The sequence below is a fragment of the Thunnus albacares genome, chromosome 2, assembly GCF_914725855.1.
Source record: "Thunnus albacares chromosome 2, fThuAlb1.1, whole genome shotgun sequence".
NCBI classification, from domain to species: domain Eukaryota; kingdom Metazoa; phylum Chordata; class Actinopteri; order Scombriformes; family Scombridae; genus Thunnus; species Thunnus albacares.
In genome coordinates, this window is record NC_058107.1 from 26,635,546 (window position 1) to 26,654,050 (window position 18,505).

General features: G+C 37.2%; 1 protein-coding gene and 1 long non-coding RNA gene across 2 annotated transcripts; one reads left to right on the plus strand and one right to left on the minus strand.

Moving 5' to 3' along the window:
- The first annotated feature begins 273 nt into the window (after positions 1-273).
- On the plus strand, positions 274-12,418 carry LOC122970916 (corticotropin-releasing factor-binding protein-like). The gene is made up of 7 exons (XM_044337281.1): positions 274-432; positions 564-651; positions 1,112-1,269; positions 2,373-2,583; positions 3,861-4,015; positions 9,233-9,353; positions 11,150-12,418. The coding sequence occupies exons 1-7, from the start codon at positions 352-354 to the stop codon at positions 11,302-11,304; spliced, it is 969 nt and encodes a 322-aa protein (XP_044193216.1). The 5' UTR covers positions 274-351; the 3' UTR covers positions 11,305-12,418.
- A 4,298-nt stretch (positions 12,419-16,716) lies between these two features.
- LOC122971473 lies at positions 16,717-18,083 on the minus strand. Its single transcript, XR_006399479.1, has 3 exons — positions 17,993-18,083; positions 17,801-17,902; positions 16,717-17,590 (listed from the first exon to the last, which is right to left on the minus strand). It is a non-coding gene; the product is annotated as an uncharacterized LOC122971473 (long non-coding RNA).
- Between the last annotated feature and the right edge of the window lie 422 nt (positions 18,084-18,505).

Here is an 18,505-nt window from a genome sequence, read left to right on the forward strand (position 1 = left end):
TAAAATCCTGACTGCCTCATCAAACAGTGTAAAATGTAATTAGGTTACTACATTATAAGCAAACATATTACGTTAAGCGTTTGGCAGATTTACATTTTGATTTTTAATTGGATTTCTATTAAGTCACACGCAGTTGCTACATTATTCGCATTTGTTATTCATTTTTAAGCAGCCAGCTATTTAAATGTCCTAATACTGATATGAATGGCAGATTTTCACACATGAATAAAATCAGTGTTGCTCAGTGACCCTCTGATGTAGGCCTGCCTGCTGCTATAAAAGCTGCCACCTCACAGGCAGCGCCGTTATTTCCCCCTCTGCTTCAGGAAACACTTTACCGAGAGACGCAGCATGTCGGTGGCTCTGCGCGCACAGCTGTTCCTCTTTCTCATCTCCCTCTCAGCCCGGATGGGGCTCAGCCGCTATATCGAGGTAAGATCCCATTTTTTATACTGTATAAGCAAATTATTGATCAGGTCAGGTAAGTTGAACTGATGTCTGCAAAGTTCATGTGAGCAGAGCTGTAACCTGAAATCTGTTTCCATCATGTTTTTTTTATTAAGGACAACGAAGCTACAGATGGATTATATTCTCTTCTTAGTTTGGACCAGAAAAGAGAATCAGAGGATTTTATTTTCCGCCGACCTCTCAGTAAGTGCAGCAGTAAACAATGGCTTTATTCATTAGCTGATTATGCCTGACACTGTTTACCGACTTGGAAACAAGTAGGCCTACATAATTAAAAGTATGTTTAGTGATAAAATGAAAAGAGGTGTTCATTGCAGCACTTGTGTCCATGCAGATAATGCAGAACATTCAATCAATTCATCAGTCCATGCTTACATTGATCTTTATTGTACTGTCATCTCAACAGTGCACATAGTAAATGTTAGACCACACATGTCAATGTTTATTTTGCCACAAAGTCCACAGAGTCATATCAGCTCAAAAATAACTCCTCAGCCCACATTTGTGACTTGTCAACACTGAAGATTTGCTGTGTTAGTCCATAAACCAGATCACCAGCTGATTCTCAAGATCAAATCAAAATCAGAGTTTTCTTGTGGTCAGAAAGCTACTTCAAGTGTTTTGTAAATCCTTCCTCTGTCAGAATGCTTGGACATGCTGGCTACTGATGGCTTCTTCACCTTTGTGGCATCTCGGCCACAGCTGGCCTGTGCTGCTTTCATCATCGCTGAGCCCAGTGAGGTCATCAGTCTGGAGCTGTCTGACGTCACTATCGACTGCGGCGCTGGAGACTTCATCAAGGTTGGCTTCACTCGCTAAAAATAATACCCGCACAACCCCTCTGAGACAGGAAGAACAGAAGTTCAGGGCTTCTCTGTTGAATCCCCAAATTCTATTTCATGATCTTCTATTTGATTAAAATGATGTCAAACTGGGTTAAGGCAGCATTTAAGGGCCAAACACCACATTGGATCCACTGTGCACTGGTCACATCACCTACAGCAAGTGTGGGAAGAGGAAGGCTCCGGTTCTGAAGCCAAGCTTGCAAGTTACATTGCAGTTATAGTCCATGTGGTGCAAAGTGATGATGAGAATTGTATGGAGAGAAACTAAGGATGCTGTAACTTTAAAGTATTGACTGGGTTTGTTACCTGGATTAAGGTTTTTCTGCATCTAGAAACCAACATGAGCTGTATGTAACCACAGTCCCTCTGAATAGGAGACACAGGCTCAACATGCTCAACAGAACCAAACACCAAACCTTTTTGTTTTTTCATCTCTTTTAAACATGATTAACTGAATATTTATAGGACACAGTTCTCACTGGATTATGGTTGCAATTAAATATGATTCACAACACAGCACTGTATATGGTGCAGTTAGTATTATTGGACTGACGGCACTGGAAAAAAAAACACCTAAACTATTTTACCCATCTTTTTAAGATACTGTAGATTGTATTATTTATGCTTAAACCAAGTTTAAGAGAAAGCATCATGATTTTTGCATGTTGCAAAACTGAATCTTCTGATGTAAAAGGTTGTTTTTTAGATTTCAGGTGAGAAACCATATTCATGCACTGTAAAATGCAGCTGAGTGTTATTATTCACTTTTTGTGTAAAACTGACACGTGTCTACATGAAACTGAAGGAAATTGGCAACATCATACTTACCTGCAATAAGTCTTTATCTTCATAATTTTAACGTAGAGCTCATATGAAATGATGATTCAACATTGTGTATGTTCAGCTACCAGCACGGAGCACTAGAATAAATAATCTACATGGATAATTTTTGGGTCTGTGTGCTCTCATCTAATGTTTTCTTTGAGTAATATCAGAAAACAGAGTATTTTATGATAAAACCTGAGATAATTAGTCCATATTGTGTTTTTCCTCCCACAGATGTTTGACGGCTGGGTTCTGAAGGGAGAGAAGTTCCCCAGCAATCAGGACCACCTGCTCCCTCTGCACCAGCGCTACACAGACTACTGCTCCTCCACAGCAACAGGAGCCACAAGCCGCTCCTCTCAGAACGTTGCCATGATCTTCTTCCGCATTCACAGCCCTGACAGTGGCTTCACACTTGCTGTCAAAAAGCTACACAACCCTTTCCGTGAGTGACTGCTACACATCTTTGAAGTCAGTTCAGGGTCAACTACTGAAAGCAAAATAAACTGAATCTGTGATTGAAATCCATAAAATAGAAAGTGAATTTTGAAACAAGAAATCAAGTTACCCAGCACTTGCACCTAAATTAGATTTGTGTTGTTTGCATTTTAAAATGAGGGCCAGACCGGTGGTCCTTTGCTTGTGTGCGCTTCCTGGATGTTTGCGCTTGGCCGAACATTAATCAAGGCCAAGAGCGACAGAGAGAGATTGAATGAGAGGGATGCACCTGTTTTCCAGCTGCTTGACAAACACGGTGTTAATACTGTGTCAAGCAACATAACAATCAGTCTGGCTGTGGAAACAAAAACAGACAAAGAAAGAGCACTGAGACGAAAAGCGACTGAATGGATGGTCTATGGGTAAACAGCATAAATCACAGGTTAATGTGTGAGGTTTCATTCATACATTGACCACTGGCTGTCAACAATACTGCCTGTATATTCCATCTGATTGCAGGTATCCTATATGGTAAAACTGGGCAAAAAACAACATCCTTATATGTATATATATATATATATACTTATATATATATATACTTCTACATTATAGTACATTAATAACAAATCAACATTAAACATTTCATTGCAACACATTAAGGTCTATTTATTAACTTGTGTAAACTTGTATAAAAGTGTCACCTGGTTAGGGTGTTATGATTAGTTTGGGTTAATAATGATTTTCATCAAACCTAAAATCTGATTTCTTTTATATTCCCTCTGTTCTTTTGTAAGTGAGAGCAACAGGTACCAACATAAAAATGGAAAAATTATGCACACATAAAAGTTAAAAGCCATTAATCTTATATTCAAATCTTGTAGAGCAAATAATATTCACATTGTTCTCTCTTTAGTTTTGATTGGCACGGCTCCTTCTCTGCTAAAATGTTTCTAAATGAACAACACACCCACAGGAGTAAAGCGTTCCGATTCCTGTTGGTGCCTGTCTGTATCACACTGTTATCAATTCAGATTTCATTATTTTCTTATCTTTGTCATCAGAACTGGAATTGGATTTCCATGCTCAGCCCTAATTGTGTCCCCTCCCCGCAGTCAGCCTTGATTATGTCCAATTTGTGACATGAGGTGTCAATAATGAGTTTCTCTGGTGATGGGGAACTATTAATTTGAAACCTCTTCTCCTCCTGTGTGTGTGTGTATGTGTATGTGTGTGTGTGTGTGTGTGTGTGTGTGTGTGTGTGTGTGTGTGTGTGTGTGTGTAAAGCCTGTAACATCATGTCCCAGAGTCCAGAGGGCAGCTTCACTATGGTGATGCCACATACGCGCAGGAACTGCAGCTTCTCAATCATCTACCCTGTGGAGATCCAACTGACAGAACTCAGCCTGGGGCAGGCCAAAAGCAATGAGCTCAGCCCACAGGTGAGATACGGACAGACAGACAACACCCCCCTTTTTGTCTGAAAGAAATATCTTACTGAAGAAGTACTCCTGCTTTTAGATTTCATCCCACAACCTAAATACTAATTACTCCAGAGTTACGGTGTAATCCTTTGTACTAATGGTGATGTGGGTACAGGGGAACAAGCGATGGTATGAGGGGGTAACAATTTGGGAACTTACAAAGAACTTACTGTAGTTATTTTTTAACTACCGGGTACCTATTCTATTATTACAGGGTATGTATGACCAACCCTTTATATCTACATAGAGAGCAGGTCCTCTTCCATGGAGCCTGCCATGTTGCATTGCCATGTTTCTACAGTAGCCCAGAAGGAACAAAAAAAACAAAACACTCGCTCTAGAGAGGGCCTTTCGCGTTTTTTGCAAGTTTCGCGGCCAGCATAGGTTCTACTGCACACTTGGAAAGGGAAGGGAAGGGGTATTCAGTTTGCAACAATCTGCAACCTCACCACAAGGTGCCACTAAATCTGACACTGGTTCTTTAAATAACTACACATTTGTGTAGTTATGGGTACATCTGTGCATTTACTTCAGAACAAAGGTCCAGGGGACAGTCATGGATACTCCTCAAGGTACAAGCTTAGCCTACCTTTTTTCAGCTCTGTGTCTTTCATCCAAGGAAAGAAATACAAATACAGCGATTAAACATAAGGTATAAATCACAACATATATATTAATGTGCTCTCCTGACAGCAAACTATGCAGATAGTTTGTTCTTTCATGTTTTGAGGGAAATAAAATAGAAACAAACTGTTCCCACAATATTCTCTGTAGTTATAGAGTTAGTTATATATATACAGTGGTAGTTCCCCCCTTGTTACATGCAGTTACAAGGTAAACGCAGGTTATGTGGGCCGTAATCTAAAGCACTGTTAGTGCCTCCCTTGTAACATTTCAGCACGTCTTCATAAAAAAAACAACAGTATAGGTCTAAATTCAGCCAGCAAAAACAGTTTATAGTTACGTTTACGTCACCTAGAGGCCTTAGTAATTATGACCCGGGGAAGTGTCGCAGTTCAGATGACATCTAGATAGTTGGCAAAAATTGGACCAGGAGGCCACTGTTTGCTTCCCGATTCCAAGTTCTGAGTCGGGATATTTAAAAAAAAATTGTAACAGTGATTATTGTTTACTGTTGCCATGACGATGTAGGTTGCATAACGTTAAAGGAAGTAGACACCACATTTCAAGTGATGAATTGTTGCTACTTCTGGTGTTGTGTCCATTAATGGCTGTTTCCCCTGTTGAGAGAAACAACTGACCAGTCAGAGCTTAATAGGTGCAGTTTGAAGTGGGATGACATCTTCCCACAGCTAGCGAGCCACCTAGCTACATTGAAAATGAAACATAGCAGCAGAAAATTGGCAACAAGCATGGATGGGATCAACAAAGCTGTACAAGTTGTTATCACTTTAAGCAATGTTAAGTGGGTATTCATCTTTGCATTAGGACTTTCTGTTGTGAATTTATGAGTGATGTGAATTTGTAGCTTCCGTTTATTATTATTATTATTATTATTATTATTATTATTATTATTATTATGTATTATTCAATTTATTGACAGCCAACCTGTATGCAACCGCAAACACAAATAGGAGCCAACCAGAAGTAGTACCTCTTCCCGCAAAATACTTGTATGAATTAAGAGGGGCAACTACTACAGAACAATATGGCGGCTACGTTGACACAGTGATGCAATGACTAGCAGCACCCAATGTGGTCCATCTACATGTATACATCTATGAGTTGATTATTTCAGATGTTTCTATAAAAGTTTGGAAAGTATCTGGTAGGACTTCACAGTGACCTCAACATATCTGAATTGTTTACCTCATTTATTCAGGTAAAATATTGGTCTTATAACCTAATGTTTACCAATTAGTTTTATTTCCCACTTTTTGACCTAACCCATAATGTATTTGCAATGCATGGATGTTGTAGCAATAGTTAAATGAAAATACATTGGCAGTGAACTCCTAAAAACATTGTCATTGAATATAATCCAGGGTGATGGAGAGTCGTCCAAAATCAATGTTCTATCTGGCAAATAGTTTTGAGTGTTTCTGGCTGATTAGACATCTTTACAGGTTGCAGTAGAGTGGAGCTACTCGGGGTTTGCTGACATCACCAGATAATCAGAAGGATGAATGTTGTCCTGCCCTAACAGGTCCATTAATTAGACCTGACAAAAGGTCTAATTAGGCAGAATTAGTGAAAACACCTGCATGCAGGGGCTTTTATCAGCTACACTCATGAGTAAAACTGAGCATTAAAAGCAACAGTCTGCAAACTGTTAACATGTAAAAAAAGGCAAAATTACTACACAAATTAATCACATTCCCCCAAAAAGCATAAGAATACAAAAAGCTACAGCAACAAGAACCTTTTAACAGTCTACATTACTATTGCTGTTACAATTTCTGCTATGACTACAACCACTAGTAATCAACTAGTAACTAGTTAACAAGTAGTAGTTAAAAGTTGCACTCATAGAAGTAAACACTGTAATTCTGAATAAATGTCATGTTTACAAAGCAGTAATATGGGGAAAGTTTAAACAAATTTACAAAAAATACATTAAAAAGTAGACAGAATATTTAAAAAACAATAACATATGGAAATTTTAACATATACTTAATGGTTCAAAACCATTTGCAATGACTTCCAATAGTAAACACACTATGCATTTAGTCCAAGTTAGAGGACAGACATGGTGTAAATCATGTTGATGAAAGACCGAATAAAACTAAATGACTCCTGATGCTGTTGGCAGCTGGTCTGACACTAGCTGCCAGACTGCTGACATTATGATAAACTGTAGGAACTGCATTCACTGGGCCAAATACAACAACCTGATAATTCTCCACAAATGTTGAGGAAAGTTGTAAGATATTCAAAGTCAAGAGTCACAATTTCAGGGATGATTTGAATGAACAGAAATTACAGGGGAAATACAGCTGCATGTAATCATATTCCATTTTAAAAGTACGTGATGAAACAGGGACCATAGAAAGATGGACCTGATCTGTATTTTGAGACTATCCCACAAAGAGCATCCTGCTGCAGTAATTACTCACATGTGCACGATATCCGCTGCTGAAAATAGTCCCCAACAAATGCAATATTTACTCCTGTTTGAGTTTGCCAGAAGCTATAGTGCTGTTTGAGGAAATTTGCTTGGCCTTTTTTCAATCAAGCTATATATTTGTGACCTATTTTTGAAAGATTTATGTCTTAAAGAGTAATTACATGCAATCTCATGATCCTGCCTGTACTGCCAACAAGGCAAGGCAAGTTTATTTATATAGCACATTACAGAAACAAGGCAATTCAAGGTGCTTCACATAAAACATTAAAAGCATCGAGACAAAGTGCAAAAGAAACACACAATAAAAGGACACTTAAATACAATTAAAAACAGTCATTAAAAGCCAAGTTAATATAAAACAAAAACAAGCTAAAATAAATTATTAGAGATAAAATACAAGAATAAAAGTTACAGTGCAGTGTAATAAATTAATAATTATTTGATTTAATCAAAGGCAGCCGTAAACAGTAAAGTCTTCAGCCTTGATTTAAAAAAAAAACTGAGAGTTGCAGCAGACCTACAGTTTTCTGGGAGTTTGTTCCAGATATGTGGAGCATAAAAACTGAAAGCTGCTTCTCCATGTTTAGTTTTGACTCTGAGGACAGAAAGCAGACCTGTCCCAGTTGATCTGAGAGGTCTGGGTGATTCATTACAGCAGAAGATAAGAAATGTATTTTGGCCCCAAACCTTTCAGTGCTTTATAAACCAACAGCAGTATTTTAAAATCATTTTTTGACAGACAGGAAGTCAGTGTAAAGATCTGAGAATTGGAGTAATATGATCCACTCTCTTGGTCTTAGTGAGGACTCGAGAAGCAGCGTTCTGAATCAGCTGCAGCTGTCTGATCGATTTCTTAGGGGGACTTTACAGTGTTCGAGTCTACTGAAGATAAATGCTTGGTAAAGTTTTTCCAATAAGTCCGTTAATCCATTATATATTCTTCAGGAAGAATATACATACATACATGTGTTGTTGTTTTCCATAATCTGAGCCAGTGGGAGCATGTAGATGTTGAACAGAAGAGGTCCCAAAACGGAGCCTTGGGGAACTCCGCATGTCATTTTTGTCTATTCAGATGTGTAATTACCTACAGACACAAAATAGTCCCTGTCCTTTTAGTAGGATTCAAACCAGTTTAATACTGTGCCAGAAAATCCCACCCAGTCGGTCTAGTAATATGTTGTGGTCGACCATGTCAAATGCAGCACTGAGATCCAGTAATACTAAGACTGAAATTCAGCCACTGTTAATGTTTAAGTGGATGTCACTGAAGACTTTAACAAGAGCAGTCTCAGTGCTGTGGTGTGGTAGAAATCCTGACTGGGAGACATCAAAACAGTTGTTTAGTGCCATGAAGTTGTTCAGCTGTTGAAAAACAGCTTTTTCAATGATTTTACTTAAAAACAAGACATACATACTCTTTCCACAACCTGAACAGCAGTAATGTGATAATGTGTTGCAGTTTAGCTTCCAACATTAGTGTGGATTTACTCTTAAAGTAGGCTTAATATACTGAGTGCCACAGACATGGAAGGGAAGCACAGAATTTTGAGAGACAGACTATCACATTGTTTGTTATTCATGTTGACAGTAAAAAGTATTTTCAACGAACAAAAAATTGAATCACACCAGCCTTATCCTTAAAAGGTACCCTGTGGTATTTTCTTGTAAACTTAACACATTTAGGCTTACATTTTGTATTTCTGACCAAAATGCATTGTGTTTATTCCTGAGGCTGAACAAACATGTTGAATGCATTTCAACAAGTGGATTTTTTTGAATATTTTGAAACCTCCAATCATGTTTATATGCATTTACATGCATTACTATTGCTCAGTGGAATAACACATCATATTTTCCTTTGTGTTTTAGATTGTATGAACTATCCATTTGCATTTACAGCCCTCCGTAGACAGCAGTGCTAGTAAAGCATTTGACACTAACAAAACAGGGACCTGCTCATAAAACATTGCTCTGTAGCCCCACTAGCGGTCTAAAATTACACTTAGTACTTTCACTCTGTCATAAATTACCTGTTGCCTCATCTCCCCTATAACATCACAATGTTTGTTGTGTGTTTTTTACAGAGGCAAGTGTGGTCGGGCTGTTCAGGTTCAGGTGATTACGTGGAGCTGCTGGGAGGGAATGGGGTGGACACATCAAGGATGTTCCCTGTAGCTGATCTCTGTTTCTCTCTCAGTGGGCTCGGTGAGTCTCAGTTTAGCTCCAGTGTGAATCTGTGACTTTCAGTGTAATGCAGAGCTGGGAATTGTACTTGACTTTACCATACCATGTATGCTAGTAGTATGATTTCTGGTGGAGAGTTAAGCCAGGTTCAGACTACAGGAGTTTTAAAATCCTAACCGATTTTGAAATGGGGTTACGTCACGCACATAAGGAGAAACTTCACAGATGTTCTTCTCTGTAATCTCACACATGCACACACTACAAGAATTTAAATAATGGCGCATCACACACTACAGGATATTATTAAGATTATTGTGCCAAGAGGGAGCAATGCACCACCTCACGTGGTCTCATGTGATCTCATGGGGAAGCAGATGTAAACAAAATGGAGACATACATGGTGCAACAACTTGTTTTGTAAAGCTCTTCTCTTTGTTGGTGTGGTTATGATATGCCTCGGAAAACACGTTATATAGGCAGTCATGTTCTTGCCATATATTGACAAGCCTTTCCTCCATCTCAGCTGTCCAGCATACAACAGCTTGTTCGCCAAGTCCCCTCATTCAAAAGCCCCCTCATTCACTTCCGTCTCCTTGTTGACTTGTCTCTCTCATTGGCTATTGTGGTTCCGCTCGGAAAGTAGTGACATAGTCATCCAGATTTTAAATCCAAATGTCAAACATGTTTGAAATTATTGGGGCAGGCCCGATGAGTCTGCAAACAGTTCTGGAGGTTTAAGATTGGACCTGTAAACCCCTCACATTACTGTGTACATAATCAAGGCCAAACATCAGTATCAACCAAGGTCCCGGACTAAACTTCTCTGATTGTCAGGAGGGGTGAATCGGGATAAATTGGCCCAAAACTCCTGTGGTCTGAGCCATCTGCCTATATGACTGTTAGTCTCCGGTTAGCTTAGTTTAGCACAAAAACTGTAAATAGATAGCCTGGCTCTGTCCGAAAGTAACCAAATCTGCCCACCAGCACCTATAAGTTTACTAATTAACACATTATATTTCTAATTCGTTCAGTCCATACAAAAACCAAAGTGGAAAAAATGACAATTTGCCGTTTTAATGGGGGTTTATGTGCCAGACTATTTCTTGCCTGGTTGCAGTTGCCCGGCAACCAATGGAGACTTAAGGTAGTTACTGCTCCCAGCCAGCAAAAAGTCAGACATAAAACTGCCCGTAGAACAGTGAGTTATCATCCTTACACTTTGTTTTTTTTTTAAAAAAAAAGATTAAATAAACAAGATATAATGTGTTAATTAAGGAGTTTTAGAGATGCTGGCAGGTAGATTTTATTACTTTTCGAAAGAGCTAGCTAGCTGTTTGCAGTTTTAGTGCTAAACTAACCTCACCAGCTGCTGGTTGTAGATCCTCTCATGTGACTCTCTGCCAGCAATTAAGCAAATAAGTATATATCCCAAAATGTCAAGCTATTCCTTTAATGATTATCCTGCAGATGAGCCAGAATTCTTTAGATTTATAGAAACACAGTAGATTAGGTGAAACTTTTTCACTTGGCGCTCTAATATTCAAAGAAAACACCAATACATCTCCATGTTTAATAAGGTATTTCACCATGAGATTCTCTTATTGGATGTAGTACAGCAGGTACAAATTGATGCAATATAATTCACTTCAAAGACAATACAAGAAGAAGAGAGTTTTAATACAAATAAATTAATAAGATCATTCGATTTATACACTTGTCAGACTCAGAAGTGCTGGCGGAAAAACAAGAATGCTCTGAATGAACTCCAGTGTAATATCTATTTTTCTTCTTCTTTGGCTCTCCCTGTGGCTCTTCAGCCCAGATGAAGATTGGTTGTGATAACTCGGTGGTGAGGTTGGTATCCAGTGGGAACTATATCAACCGTGTTTCCTTCCAGTACCGACTACTGGAACGCAATGAGCTCCCCAAGACCCGGGAGAATAATCTGGATAACTTCTGCACTGTGGAATGAGATCACACACACACACACACACACACACACACTCACAAAATCATCCATGAAAATGTCCCTTTTGACTAATGCCGTCAGTAAATATTTTGTATTGTTTTTGCCAAATATTTCATTTAATGTCTTAATTACGTTAGCTTTGATCATAGCGTATTTATTTGAAAAATTATTTTATATTTATATTCTCAAATTTATGGATGATGGTGGGTTTCGTTGTTTTTCTTTTCAGTTGTGTTATGAAATTCTGTGAAATTTTTCTTGACCAGAGCATTTGTTTCCTGTGTTGTTCTCAGTTTATATCAGTTTCAGTATTCTTTGGGAGGTTTTTACATCTCGACTGTCACTTCTGTTTATAATGCCTTGACAATTTAAAAATAAATATGACTTGCATGATAAAGCACATTTTTAATGTTCTGCTTTTGTTTTTTATGAGCCTTTTTCTATTCTCCATTATAGAGCTGCATGTTCTCTTTGTGTTTGTTTTACCTGAAGGCTTTTGCAAGATCCATCTAATTATTTTGTATTGTACTTGTAGCAAAACTATATCAAGTTCACATACCTGTGAGGGAACAGAGACTTTCAGATGGTAAGGAGATTCAAAGCTTGCTTTTCTGTAACACTACACTTCATCAATGGTGCGTGGTTTTAAGCAGTACTACATGGTTTGGTAAAATCAATAGCATAAAATTAAGATTTTGTTTTGCCGCAGATGCTAAAATAATTTACATCCACAGAAGAAAAAAGTGAGCTAAACAAAAGAGTTATCCCTAAATATAAAACACAGTTATCACTTTTAATACAGAAATGTGAATATTAATGCATGGACAGAAATCCACACATACACATTAAACCAAGCCTCTACAAGCCAACAGTCTAATTTTGAATCAAATCCTGGCAGTGTAGCCAGAGAAGACATCACTGATATAAAAAATGATAATGTGTGTATGTGTAGCCCACTGTATTAAAATATGTCCTTGGCAATCGGTATGGCACGGTGACTCATGTAGTATTTTTCTTATTTCTTGTAATCCAATCTGTTCCAGAGACAAACTCTGAAATAGCTTCCATAGTGGTTGATCATTGCTCAAAATCATAATTAAAAAGGCTTAAACTGAAAAAAAAACACACCATAATGTTCTTAAATTGTGAGAATACAGGTTTGTTTGTGACCTCTCTCCACCACTTGACTGTTTAGCCTTAATCTCTTACATACTGTACAGCTGTGGATCCTCAATCTGAATGAATGTGCAGCTCTTAATGGGATTATCCCACAAGCCTCAGTGCTCTTATTCCCCTCGACATCCTTCTAACTGGCTCACTTTTGATCTTCTCCTTACGTGGAATTAATCTCAAACCTGCTCAACCGCGATGATTCAATTAACCAGCGGATGTCTTTTTTTTCGCTCGATGTGTTGCAATTTTCAGTCTTCATTAGAGAATGAAATGCACTTTGGATGCCATCGAAGGGGATAAAGTCTGATTATTTGTTTCTAGAGCTGGACACAGCAGTCTTGAATACTCTGAAAAGTATTTATAGTGGCCTGAGATGGTGGACTGTAAATGAGTTTGTCACTTATCAGGGCCAAAAGGGGTCACATGTCCTTGTGGATGAGATGTGACTCTGCACAGAATTAGACATGCTTGTGTTATTAATAACACTGAAGTAACAGAAAGAGGAAATTATGTTTATTTAAGATATTATACACACTGGACTGGTAAATGAATAAAACACACAGAGAAAAATCTTGTACAGCTTCTGTTTCATCCTTTTTCTCTCTTTTTCTTTTCCTTCCTAAAAAACTGTTCTGCATTAGTATAGTTTATACTAGGTCATAATATATTTTTATGTTATAATATGTTTTTAGATTTCACCTGTAACACTGCAGTGACATACAGACAATACACCACTTTACAACTTTCATAGGGGAATCCTTTAGCTTTTATTATGACTAGATGTAAGAGGTTTATCGCTTGTCCACAACATCTCGCCTCTACAACGACCTTTCTAAAAGGAAGGTGGTAGACGCTGGTCCATTTGTTGAGTAAATTGGATAACAATGACAAACTGTAAGAGAGCTTATTTGGGTATCTGTGTAAGTGGCAATGCAAGATTTCCCTGGTCTAAGAGGGAAAGCCAATTAGGCTCCTGTGCTTCCAGGAAAGGTCTGGACTGCGTGAGGTCTAAGAGTGTAACTACTTCCGAGCACTGACTCACTCCCGCTAGTCAAGGCTGATATCATTCTTAAAGTCAATGAACTGATATCATCTACTGCACAGAAGTTCTGATTTCCTAACTAACTTCTTAACATTTGCATTATAATCACAAACTTGTTACTGAATAATATCCACAAATTCTGAATGTCCTCTGTGCATAATATGTTCTGCCTCAAAGAAGTAAAATGACCAAAATTTATCATTACTACACTATAAGTAAACATTTTGCATTTCAGCAAAGTGTGCTTGTAACTGGCATTAACTAATAGTTTGGCCACTTAGAGGCAGTAAGCAAAACACTGACATATATATGGTCATCTTTTAAGTTTATATGGCAAACGTGTTATCAACAGTTGTTTATTTATAAGTACTGCAGATATTCATTTTGAGTTGTACTTCTTGTCACCTGATAAAAGTCCAATATCAACTCTTCTTTTAGCTCTGTCTTGGTGTCCACTGACTCCTGAGGGAAATATCTGGCTCTTGAGCTGCTGGGGTTGGGTTTTTTAGAGCTTTTTGATGGAAGTGACGTTGCTGAGAGCGGTGGGAGTGAATAAAAACAGTTCCGGGCATAAAAGCAAAACAATAACCTGAAAGATGCCAGATTGTGGAGTTTAGGGAAACTGCAGAGTCAGGTGGTCATTCTCAGTGGGTTTGTTACTGCAAGTGACTCCTTTCACATTCAAGTAGTCATTTCATCCATTTTAAATATAAAAATAATGATCATAGCAGTGTTAAGTATCAAAAGTATAAGTACTCATTATTGTAAATCCCCTTGTAAATATACATTATAATAATGTATTATTATGAATACATTAATGTATAAGCAGTGTTGGAAGGTCAAGGTGGAGTATTTTTTACAATGTTATATACTTTTGGTAGTTTAATCTACTGTATGACAATCCATTGTATTATGTGTAAGCATTGTGGATTTTTAATCTGCAAAGTAACTAGTAACTATAGCAATCATATGTAGTAGAGGCTAGACTAGGCTAGGATTTAAATATTAGTGTATATTTCAAGTACCTCAGAACTGTACTTAAATACTTAGTAGTGCAGTTTAGTGGTTGAGTAAAGGTACTTTCCACCACTGCCCTGCATTATTTACACCTAATTATAGAATTGTTAACTTGTTAAATTTAGTTGTGTTTCTATGAAAATTAATGTATAAACATTCCTGTATCACACCGATAATGCTCATATTGGGAAATTATGTGTTTTTAAGTGTGACAGCAACACTAAGCTACTACTCCAGATGTTGTTATTATTAAAAATTCTGGCTTTTTACAACCTGGATCATATTTTCTTAGTTTTGGCTTGTTATTTCCATTGGTTATGATAATATATTACATGCCAACAGTATATTGTTTTGGCTCATAATGTGAACAGTATAATTTATCTGTAATGAAAGCTAATTAAACATATTTTTAAGGACATTCTTGAGGTTACTAAGTAAAACTCTAACTTTTTAACCCTGTCACTAGTAATTTTTAACAAAGCCATGTTTATTTACTTGAGCTAAGTGTTTGGTGACATTGTTTTAAATCATTTGATTCTGGTGGTGTCTGATGAACTGCTTAGGAAACAGTACGTAAGATGATAAAAGCAGATCAAATTTCAATTTCTATACAGTAAAATCCAGCAGAGCAAAAATAATTTGAACTCAAGATTTAAAATGTAAAAGGAGCCAAAACAATCAAGCAGCTTGTTCCTGTTACCTGACAGCTTGGCTCATGTTAGAAATTTGAGAGACTGACAGCAAATACGCCCCCACTCATATGTGAATACATGTGTTTTACATGCTCAATGGAAAGAGCATAAATCAATTCCAGCAAGACACAGACTGTAAGCATTTCCCTCCATAAATGAACGTTCATTGGTGTAAACACATTTAGCTACCAGTTTACATGTGACCTCGGCTCTGTGGCTCTCTAGTTGCTCAGCTGCCTCTTCAGTGAGCATTAAAACATCTATTTCACAGGTCAACTGACCCCAGAGCAAGAATATCAAAACAAATTACATACAGTACGTCATCCACACGCTGCTTATAATGTATCAGAGTAGGTTATGTCTTACAGTCTTTAAAGATTCACTTGTACTGTTCTACAGCAGTCCATGCAACGTGACAATCATTTTGAAATTTGCAGCTGTTATGTAAATAAGATAAACAATTACAACATAAACATTTACTTATATTTAGTCATTTGCTCAGTTAACTGACGATGTGACTCATCGAGCTAAATTTACAGTGTGGAGATCCTAGTGTACCGAGGCTCTTTTTCTATATTGGCATGACTCATACTGTGAAAAATGTTTTTTTTTTAATGTGTGTTTTGGTGTGATTATGTTTGAAAGATTCTCTGAATGAGTTACAATGTCTTTGAAGATCCAAAGTAAATAGCAGCATATGTAGATTAACTAGAGGTTTGTTAGAGATAACTTGAAATGTATGTTGTTAAAATATGTTTTTTGTAGATTGATTCAATACATCTACTTGTTATTGATGACATAAAGCAATACTAACCACAAACACCAGACAATAGTTTTCTTGACTGCTGTGAACTATGAATACAGTTTACACAAACACTTATGTCCTGAGACTGGAGTGACTGTATAATGATTAAACCACAGTTGTTTTAGTTGTTCTTTTATCTAACAGTCTGTGTTATCTCAAGTGTGACTGAACAAAGGAGAGTAAATCTAGTTTATGTGCAGGGTGTCACTGTTTAGACAGTCCTTGAAAAGATATCAGAGCTGATAACCAGCTGGGTGCAGCCTTAATCTGCTCTTTCAGAAGAAGTGAATACTAGGTCAATTGGCAATTTCTTGGCTATAACTTCACTTCATTAAATGTCCACTCATATTAAACTCATAATATCATTAACGCAGTAAATAAGATTGTGATATCTGAAGTTATGGCTGCCATTAAACTGTAAATGTCTATCTATCTAATCTTTCTGCAGCTTTTAACTCAGCATGTTGTAGTTTGACAATCTTTCTTTGATGATTTCACATGCAAAACACAACGCATGATGAGCTCCTAAAACACATATGCACAGTCAAAGTTTGAACTATGTTACCATTACATCGACCATAACACTATGAGTAACATAATGACACATCAGTAATGGGAGATTCTCAAAAGAAAGCTCATCAGATTGATTAACTTATTCTTTAATAACATATTTTATGTTGCACATTCCTTGAAATAAGCAGTTAAAGTAGGTCAGTTATTAACAGTAATTTATATTTATTCATATTTTTAAGGTACATGCAACAGACTCATATCTATAAACCAAACATATCATGTTTTGTTTAGGCATAATAATGGAGAACATTACAATCACACAAAGAGTTACAGACTTGTTCTTATAATCTCATCATTCTATAGAGTTCATGCGCCACCTTTTGATTACTCCTATATCGCCCTCTACTGCCTGATTTCTTCAACTACACACAGGATGGTACATGGTATCCTCTTTAAATGAAGTATTTTCCAAACAAGTTGCTATTTCCTCTAAAATATACAGTACACAAATGAACTAGCTACAGTTTTCAGTTATTTACATATTTACATTTAGATAGAAACAATATATAGACTTATTCCCATGGCAGTAATACTCAGCAGTCTGTTATAGTGAAAAATAAAATAAAAAAAGAAGACACATTTATACTATACATGAAACCATTTGAATAATTACAGATACAATACAAAAAGCAAATCCTTCTCAAAAGTCCACAAGAATTTTAGTTTTTAAAGGTTTCCTTCGTGATCAAATTCAAAGTGCACCACTGCTTCAAAGGGTCTTTGATTACAAGTATGCATCCTCCACTTTCTAACCCTCAAAGCACCACAGCAGATTTGGATTTTTACAGGATGGATGTAAAAATGAGGACATTAGGCTTCAAAGAAAGAGTGTAATAATGGCTATGGGTGCTAAAAGGAGAGGGACAAAGACTCCAGTCTGTTTTGCTCCATTACAAAAGTCTTCAGAACAGCATCGGTAAGCCACAGAATAAACTTTGTTACACATATCACTTCTCGAGCAGTGTTTGGTGACCAGATTTTCAGCCACTGCAACAAAGACAGGAGAGGTTCCATGAAAATATGTACATAAGTAGGTTCCATTTATAATTCAGCCTCTTATGTTAATCAGGTTTGTTGTGGCTGTTAATAATAATAATATATTAAATAACAGCAACAAGATCATATCAGGAAAAATGAGAATCACATCATATAGAAAATATAATTTTCAAGCCATGTCTGGTAGTAAATTAAACTTACCAGTGGTAGAGGCACAGCGGTCAAAATGGTGAGGACACTCCCAAATCTGATCACAGGTGCCAGGGTTTGCACCCCAGCAGGTGAAACACCTTAATCCATACACTGCAGGCAAAGGAGAATGCAACAGTTTTACAAAAGTCAACAATAATAGACCAAATTTCTGTGCTGTTTGTTAATTTTTAGTGCTCTTACCTGCTGACAGCATCGAACAGATGAAAGCCAAACTTATACACAGTCTCATTTTGACTCTTTGATCAAATGGGAAAAATTGCAGAAAATTGTCAACTTATCAGACCTCTGATATCAAATGAACATTATCCACTTCCTTGTGTGTTTTATAGCCTCAAAACATTGTCATGCCATTGGCTTAGTCCCAAAAGCTAATTGGGCAGGTAACACTGGGGGAGTGGCCACCAAGTTGGTACTTTAGTCTATTTTTATAGTTCTCAACAGTTTCACTAATTCATCATGAAACCAAAGGAGTTCCAGTGTCAACAAGCTATTGCTTAGTTTGAGTTGACACAGCTTAATTGTCCTTTATTTGTGCAAGTCATTTGCCCAGAACACTTCAACTGTGGTGAAGCTGAGATTGAAGGGTGGAGATGTCAATGTGTAACTATTTAATGTTCATACAATAGATTTACTGTGACCTTGACAGAATATTCATATCATAACTGTAAAAATGTCATCTTGTAGGCTTCCTAG

Bases quoted from the DNA above. Each gene is read 5' to 3' on its own strand.
- LOC122970916 (XM_044337281.1), top strand. From the start codon at position 352: ATGTCGGTGGCTCTGCGCGCACAGCTGTTCCTCTTTCTCATCTCCCTC. The intron at 652-1,111 runs GTAAGTGCAGCA...TTCCTCTGTCAG, and splicing joins TATTTTCCGCCGACCTCTCA to AATGCTTGGACATGCTGGCT. The intron at 2,584-3,860 runs GTGAGTGACTGC...GTGTGTGTAAAG, and splicing joins AAAGCTACACAACCCTTTCC to CCTGTAACATCATGTCCCAG.